At 30.7% G+C, this 7,596-nt stretch overlaps 3 protein-coding genes across 6 annotated transcripts in view; 1 reads left to right on the forward strand and 2 right to left on the reverse strand.

Moving 5' to 3' along the window:
* The first annotated feature begins 2,668 nt into the window (after positions 1 to 2,668).
* On the forward strand, positions 2,669 to 4,543 carry LOC102671078 (protein lin-52 homolog). 3 transcript variants are annotated; one of them, XR_422213.2, is made up of 7 exons: positions 2,669 to 2,855; positions 3,327 to 3,473; positions 3,590 to 3,669; positions 3,739 to 3,816; positions 3,912 to 4,010; positions 4,087 to 4,273; positions 4,350 to 4,499. XR_422213.2 is itself a non-coding variant. In XM_006618747.2 (7 exons), the coding sequence occupies exons 3-6, from the start codon at positions 3,633 to 3,635 to the stop codon at positions 4,218 to 4,220; spliced, it is 342 nt and encodes a 113-aa protein (XP_006618810.1). In that variant the 5' UTR covers positions 2,669 to 2,855; positions 3,327 to 3,473; positions 3,590 to 3,632; the 3' UTR covers positions 4,221 to 4,247; positions 4,350 to 4,543. The 3 variants fall into 3 exon arrangements, 2 of the variants coding, with proteins under 2 accessions (XP_006618810.1, XP_006618808.1); XM_006618747.2 differs by having other exon boundaries at positions 3,918 to 4,010; positions 4,087 to 4,247; positions 4,350 to 4,543; XM_006618745.2 differs by having other exon boundaries at positions 2,670 to 2,855; positions 4,087 to 4,247; positions 4,350 to 4,543.
* LOC102670945 (chymotrypsin-like protease CTRL-1) lies at positions 4,253 to 6,031 on the reverse strand. 2 transcript variants are annotated; one of them, XM_031511973.1, is made up of 7 exons: positions 5,697 to 6,031; positions 5,361 to 5,569; positions 5,181 to 5,286; positions 4,963 to 5,123; positions 4,789 to 4,887; positions 4,543 to 4,613; positions 4,253 to 4,439 (listed from the first exon to the last, which is right to left on the reverse strand). In XM_031511973.1, the coding sequence occupies exons 1-7, from the start codon at positions 5,879 to 5,881 to the stop codon at positions 4,335 to 4,337; spliced, it is 936 nt and encodes a 311-aa protein (XP_031367833.1). In that variant the 5' UTR covers positions 5,882 to 6,031; the 3' UTR covers positions 4,253 to 4,334. The 2 variants fall into 2 exon arrangements, with proteins under 2 accessions (XP_031367833.1, XP_031367832.1); XM_031511972.1 differs by having other exon boundaries at positions 4,543 to 4,715.
* Positions 6,032 to 6,136: 105 nt separating this feature from the next.
* LOC102675603 (PI-PLC X domain-containing protein 1-like) overlaps positions 6,137 to 7,596 on the reverse strand; it is a 2,715-nt gene continuing 1,255 nt past the window's right edge. Inside the window, exons 3-6 of the mRNA XM_006618775.2 lie at positions 7,344 to 7,584; positions 7,051 to 7,258; positions 6,703 to 6,970; positions 6,137 to 6,560 (exon numbers count right to left, since the gene is read on the reverse strand). Of these exons, the coding sequence (XP_006618838.2) occupies positions 6,302 to 6,560; positions 6,703 to 6,970; positions 7,051 to 7,258; positions 7,344 to 7,584 (976 nt within the window). The 3' untranslated portion in view covers positions 6,137 to 6,301. The remainder of the gene's footprint in view (positions 6,561 to 6,702; positions 6,971 to 7,050; positions 7,259 to 7,343; positions 7,585 to 7,596) is intronic.

Genomic DNA, 7,596 nt, shown 5'->3' on the forward strand with positions numbered 1-7,596 from the left:
GCTCCGCGAAAACATCAACAGCAGGAGGATAGCAGAGGAGAGGGTGAAAGGAGGGAGGAGAGAGAGAGAGAGAGAGAGAGAGAGAAAAAAAAAGCGACTACTTTCGGAAGTTCATGAAAGTTCGTTTACACAACTCTTTCCCGTACTGTGATGCATTATGCTCTCGAGACGGACTGACCTGAAATCTTCGGCCTCTACTGCTCTTCACGAAGGAACAGCATCACGGACTCGTCATTCCGGTGCGCTTTCTACGGATTTGTCTGATATACTATGTGTCCCGGAAGTATAAAATAGACGACAAGTGGATCTTCTCGTTTTATATATTTCTATTTCGAATATCGAATATCTCCTCTTATATTTATCGTCCATCTCATTGCATTCGACGGTTGCACCTCGAGAATTCCTTAATTCTTCTTATTAAGGAAGTCTCTCGTATCCTAATACATTCTAAACGGCTTTCGTCAGACTTCAACTTCAGCTTTCTCGAACTCTACGCAACTGTATCATCTCACGATACTTTACATAATTATATCGTTAAGATGTGCTTGTTCCCGTTACATAATGTAAAATTTGCCAGAGACGAGAAGAAAAGATGTTGGAAAATTTTATCAGATTCGCCCAAATTCTTTTATTAATTAGATACAGAAGAAGGAACGACGTTTGGAAACTATTAATAACGATAATAATCATCTTTCGACCGATAATAAAATTATTATCAGAATGAAATTAAACCTCTAGTCTAAAGGAAGAAAGTATCAAGATCCACGTTAATAATTTTAATTATTATGCTTTTCTAGTACTTTACTACTACTTTAAGCATTACGTGGGTACTTCAATATTTAGCAAGAATAAGTAAGTAGTAAGGATAAGTCGCAAGAAAGAAAGTCTTCTTAAACGTGACATTCGAAAACCGAATCGCAACGGATTCCATCGAGCGTGCATACTATTATATACCGCTAGAAAAAGCTGGCTCTCGTACCTGGTGTCATATTCTACCCGGTATGCTGTCCAGGCGACTACTCGGTCCGATGGAGTACTTGGTCCGCGCGCGACTCCTGAGGGTACTCGAGGCCGCGTCGAGAGAGACCTCTCTACATGGGTGGTCCATTCTCCTTACGCATGCATTATATAAGTTCAGTAAAGTTCACACTAAGGATACACGAGGCCCCTGTGTCCGGCAGCCATCCAACGGAATTCGATAATTATATCCTAAACCGTTCTCTCACGCGTCCCTTCCTAAGAAAGAGAACTTCTTGTTAGAAAGTCTACAAGAATGGATAGCTGCATCTTCGTGAAACATCCTTCTTTTTCCTTTTAGAATCTGTACAGTGTTTTTCATATTTGTAGATAAGAAAGAAATAGATCCGATAATTCTGATAATTCTTAACGTTTCGAAGTACACTTTTAAGTGCAAAGTTAACACAATTGATCTTTAGAATTTCGGTAGAGAAATTCATTTCATTTTATCTTGATTCGCAAGTGAATTAAAGAGCAAACGATTTTTAACGATAATTTGTAAATTCTTGAAAAGATAATAATTAAAAATATAATTGAAATCATCACATCTGACTGGAGGGCGAACAAAAGGGCGACGAGGGTCGATTCATCATACCGTGTCCTCCGATGTTTCCGAACTCGTGATATAACTTACGAGATGTGGAACATGAAAAGGCAGAGAAATGTGGCCTGTATTTTGTAGATAAGAACGGACCCTATATCCCTCTTACATCGTCTCCACCCTTCCACATCATCAGATTCCTTCCAGTCCCAATTACATTTCAGATGGTTGCATGGTCACGAGAAGATTATCATCCCTCCCGAAATAATAGGACTAATACGAAAGATAGAGTATATAAGAGATCTTGGAAAACTTCTGGAAATTTTTCTTTTCTTTCGAATAAAATTGTGTGTTTTGATTAATTACAATAAAAAAATATTTCGAAGATATAAAATAAGTTTCGAAAATAAATATTTAGAATAAATATCTTTTTCGAAAAGATTTTTGCTTAAAATTGTGAAATTAAAGAAATAGATGAGATTTGATGAAAATTTGAATTGAAGTTGAATTGTTAAATTTAATTAAATAATTATAATAGGTATTTTACTGTTTCGTTTAACTAACTGTTAAATTTATCTATATCCCGTTGATATTATTATAACACGCTCATGTAATATAATATAAATATCTTTATTTGATCTAGTATGAATTTTATTTTATAATGTACAAGTACTTGATGTGTTCTCTCGCGGCGAAATTCGGTAGCTTTCTAGCTATCGTATTTTCTGTCGATAATAAATTCTAGACTAAATTTGGTTTTCATATATTTCGTAAAAAATAATTAGTAGAATTGTTACTTATTAATCAATATTAATAAATAAAGATAATAAATGAGGCTTCATATGCATGGAATTTGCTTTAATAATTAAAATGGCGATAACACGCCAAAGGATATACTTTATTATAATACATACATGTATATTATTTTATAAAGCGAATATTTTGGCAAAATAATAAAGAATATATACGAAAAAATATTTTACTCACATTTCTCAGCACCTATTCTTAAGATTTGTCGCAATTTTCCTCGATTTTACACCACAAAATTACACTCTGTTCTTTTCACAAATTATTCGTACGTACTTGCGAGAATCTAATTCAATATCTCGCAAAACGTATTCGATATCTCGCATTTCCACGATTACGTACTGTCGATAATAACCGTATATAAAAGTGTTTAATATTCTTCTTGAATTGTAAGAAGAATGTCACTTCCTGCAAAAATTACTTTTGCATTATGTTGTGCAACATCAGCAAGTATTATATTTTATGTGCATTATCAACAAGAAGCTGAGAGGTAATTTAAAATATTTTTATATTAGGTTATATTCAACGTATATAAAATTCCATAAAAATCTAACCATCGTGTAACATGTATTTACCATTGAATAAATAGAAAATATATAATATATTATAACAATAAAAAAATGTAAATATAAATTGAGAATAAATATATCCTTCTTCAAATGTTTCGTTCTTAAATCAGATTATTCGAAAGAAAATTCGATTGAATTATTTAATTGAAGTTGAAATTAATATACAATCATTTTATTTAAGAAGATACAATTTTTTCTTTTATTTTTATAATATAAAATTTTTTGAATTAGTTATATTTTTTCGATCTGAAAGATTAGAATCTATAATGAACTTTTTACATATTATATCACATAAATGTAAATTAATTTGACTACAGTGTTCAGTACATGTTACACGATAAAATTGTTTTTCGTAGCACGTTTGTTACGTATATTTTCATAATTTTTTATAGAAAACAACTCGAAATAGGTGTAGAACGCGATATTGAACGACAAGAACGGAATAAATTAAAATCGCTGTTGAAACAACAAACACAATTGGCGGATCAGTTACGAGAACCATCAAAAAACGAACAAAATCTTCAAACCTTGTAACATTAGTAAATATTATATAATATTTATTGTAACAAGACTTTGATAATTTATTGCGTGCAATTATAATTTGTGATTTTATAAATTACATTTGTGTATTTATTTATTTTTCCTTTTACGTTAGATTTCGCTGTTGACTTTAGGTTAGGTTAGATTATACAATATCAATGAACATAATGACTACAGAAGAACCAACAGAACCAGGTATTTACATATACATATATTTCAACAAAATAATAATAAATTTTACTTTTATATATTTCTCATTTATAGATTTGATTTGCGTAGAAGAAAGTCTTATGAGTTTAGAAAAATTAGATAGAGCATCACCGGATTTATGGCCTGAACAAAGTAGGTATATTTTATGTATACGTGTTACCATTATATATACTTAATTTTGAAAGAAAAAATAATATATCGTGTAATCATATTAATGATTAATGAAGTTCCAGGTGTAAACGAATTTGTAGCTCAAAATTCACCTCAAACAGAACCATCTGCTTGGGCTGCTGGTCTCACTCCAGATGATATAAATCAGTTACATCGTAAGTTTTTATTTGATAACAAAATTACATGGAATATTTTTTATTATGTTAAAAATAAGAATTTTTATTTAATAAGAATTAGGAAATTTGTCAATGGGTGGTTTAATATCCGAAGTAAAAAAATTACATGATATGGCATATCAATTAGGATTGGAAGAGGCAAAAGAGATGACTCGTGGAAAATATTTAAACATTTTCAAGCATAAATAGCAAAAGTTTGATTAAAGATGATTATATGTAAGAAAATAATAATATATATATATGTGTGTACTTTATTCAAATTTACATTAACGTTAAATAAATTATTAATCTTTTAATGAATAGTTAATAATTTTCTAGAATCCATATTACGTATTTCTGTACATTGACAAAGACTGATGGAAAGCTGGTGGTTACATTGCAGTTGGAACTATATGATAAAATACCTAACTGAAATTTATGTAAATATATAATTGTAATTTTATATATAAATATATGATTTAATTATACATATAAAATCATGAAATATCATGAATAAATAGTAAATTTTTACCAAAAAATGAGAATCGCCATATTTAAGTAAAAGAGGACTTCCAGTGTATCCCGAACATGGCATTTCATCTCCTATAGTACACAATTCAACAGCTAATCCTTGAATATAATAATTCATGCATTCTTCGATCGATACAATCCTCATTTTTAAAAATTGTTGCTTACAAGGATTTACTTCAATAAGATTTAGATATTTAAAATTTAAAAAAACTCTGTTATTTAAACGAGTTATTTATAATTTTCTTACCCTTTCGATTTGCAAATTTGCCCCAACCAACGAGAATAGCATTTATTCCTACATCTATATAATTATTTTTCGGTAAAAGGCAGATAGGTTGTGCAGTCACTGAATTAAAAAAAAAAAAAATAAGAATTTCGAATCTTTTGCATAATGGATTAAGAAAATTTGAATAATTATTACCAGTATATTGTATCGATTCTTTTAAATGTAACATCGCTATATTATTCGCGAAAGTTTCAGCTTGATAATTAGGATGTTTTATCACATACGATATATTTATTTTCTGTACATTACAATTAGAATCAGTATCAGTATCAAACTCACCAACAATTACAGAATCCCTATTGAAAGATTAAAAATCTGTTCAAATTTTTACCTTAAAAATTATAACTACTCACAGTTTATAATTATTAAACTTTATAATAGCACAATTTGCAGTGGTTAATATTGTGCGTTGATTCAGAATTACACCGTTACAAGAATACGTTATTTTTCCTGTATTGCCTAGAAAAGAATTATAAAATCAATCTGATACATCTATAAAATAAATAAATATCTCTATCTATCTTTTCTCTTACTTTTATATCCAACTCTTGCAACAAAAGGAAACATTCCTACAGTATTAACATTTCCACGAACGAAACTTTTATCACATTTTAAACTCGAACTTTGTCTCGCGTAAAATGTATCGTCCGTTTGCGTGAAAAATGTGTTTACGTTACTATCATTTATGTTGCAGCACACCTTTGGTCTCGTATTTTCGTAACCGCAAATTGCTTGGCGAAATCTACATTTTTGAAAGTTTTAATAAATGGAAGTTTAAGTAAAATTTGAATAATTTTATCTATATACAACGATTTCATTATTTCGTTTATATTTTTTTTATCCATTAATCACACTGGATTCATACTTACCTATGAATTGGAAGTAGATTATGATTCATTAAATTTAAAATAGCAGAACAATGTTCGATAAAGATACATACTTTATCATTTGGACAGGTAATGAAATTGATATTAGGATATGTTTCTGTGGGAAAATATTGCGTCTGGTCGGTGATTCTTAACACGAGAAAACAATAAAAAAATAAAAGAAACATTTTTCATTGATCGACCAATGCCGTATAAAATATCTTTTATACTGATCTGTTCGACAGATCTCATTTCAATTTCGTAATACGTAATGAGGATTTTTATTACGTTGAAAGTATTATTCCGTTCTTCCGCCGGAAATCTCATTGTCATGGCAGAAAATGGTACTCTTAAACAAGCATTACCTTTTTAATCATTATACAATCGTAAGATGTAGTTTCCGTTGAAAAAAAAAGAAAAAAAAAAGAATTATCGTGAAAATCTTATTTAAAAGATTTTATTGCTCGAATACATATTATTTATAGATCATAAAAATCTCTCGTCTGAAGATTTACCGATATTATTTACAATATTTATTTACAACATATGCAAAACAAATTCAATATAAAAATAAATTCTTTTCTTCAACGATTAAATCAATCAATCAATCAAATTAAATTATTGTGCTTACAATAGAGATAACGATTTTTGTTAGATTTAATGGCAACTTGAACGATATCCGTGTCCCTGACGAAATCTGTAGCTACGATATTCGCAGTGTATTGCCAAATGGTGCTATACCAATTAGTCACATTCAAATTAACTCTATGCGCCATATCTCGAAGATTTCCCAATCTATTCGAGATGATATCGTTAAAATCCGGGGTCAATTCCGCCATCGCAGATCGGGGTCTCAGAATGCTGTCCCTTTAACAAAAAAAAAAAAAGAAAAAAAAAAAGAAAAAAAAATACGTATCTTTTAACACACCTCTTGCATACAACTAGCATAAATCATATCCTTTCTCGAATCATCATTATCCCCTTAATTGCACTTCAAGAAATGTTTTACCTATTGTTGGTTTCAATTTTATGCAAATATTTGTACAAGTCCTCAACGGTCTTGACATTCCCCCATTTATGCGTCACACAAGGCCAGACACTGGCGTGATTAGCCACGACTTTCGAATCCTCGTAACCGATTATCAATCTTTTTCCAGAAGACCAGATCTCGTTCAACGTGACGCCCCATCCTTGATTATTTCGGATCAGATAGTAATCGCGAAATTCGTCTTCCAAATGGGACACCAACGCGCGATGATCGGAATAATTATTGAAACCTGTTTTTCGTCACAATCATGTCACAAATCAAACAAAACTTGTTGAGAGTTGGAGGAGAGTTTCAGGGATTCAGCATTACCAACGGCGAATTCACGTATGTCCATTATCACGATTTCCTCGGTATTGTCGAGAAAATTTTTCACATGATCTATAACAATCCTTAACGGGACTGAACGATAAAATGGGCCGTGGATCGTCCACCAAACCTCACTGTCGTCGGGATAATGGCCCAATCTGATGTCCAAGTATCGTACACCGTGTATCAATTGTCCAAGAATATCCAAATCCTATGAAATTTTGTTGTGTGATTAAATATAATAATATATATATATAGAACCTTTTTCGAATATAAAAAATCAATGTTACATTTACCTGTGTCACGGCAAATTTCGAAATGATGCTTATTATATTGCCGTTCACATCGTAAGCCGCGGAATCATGGGTTCCGGGTAAAAATATATCCTTTATCTTCAAAGGACCGAGAATATCATTCATGTCTTTCATCCACGTTGGATACGTTTTTAAACAATCGATTTTTTTTATGTCTCCTCTCTTCGTTTTCCATATTATTCCGTACTCTGAAAAGAAGAAAATTGTTAAAAAAATAAATAAATATATATATATA

The sequence above is a fragment of the Apis dorsata genome, unplaced genomic scaffold (genome assembly GCF_000469605.1).
Source record: "Apis dorsata unplaced genomic scaffold, Apis dorsata 1.3 scaffold_374, whole genome shotgun sequence".
Classification (NCBI taxonomy): Eukaryota; Metazoa; Arthropoda; class Insecta; order Hymenoptera; family Apidae; genus Apis; species Apis dorsata.

Excerpts from the sequence above, each read along its gene's own strand:
- LOC102671078 (XM_006618745.2), top strand. The coding sequence starts at position 3,633 with ATGAACATAATGACTACAGAAGAACCAACAGAACCAG. Across the intron at positions 3,670-3,738 it reads AGAAGAACCAACAGAACCAG|ATTTGATTTGCGTAGAAGAA; the intron begins GTATTTACATAT and ends TCTCATTTATAG. Across the intron at positions 4,011-4,086 it reads TGATATAAATCAGTTACATC|AATTAGGAAATTTGTCAATG; the intron begins GTAAGTTTTTAT and ends TTATTTAATAAG.
- LOC102670945 (XM_031511972.1), bottom strand. The coding sequence starts at position 5,881 with ATGTTTCTTTTATTTTTTTATTGTTTTCTCGTGTTAAGAATCACCGAC. Across the intron at positions 5,287-5,360 it reads TGCAAGAGTTGGATATAAAA|GCAATACAGGAAAAATAACG; the intron begins GTAAGAGAAAAG and ends ATTCTTTTCTAG. Across the intron at positions 4,716-4,788 it reads CAAATTTGCAAATCGAAAGG|TAAATCCTTGTAAGCAACAA; the intron begins GTAAGAAAATTA and ends ATCTTATTGAAG.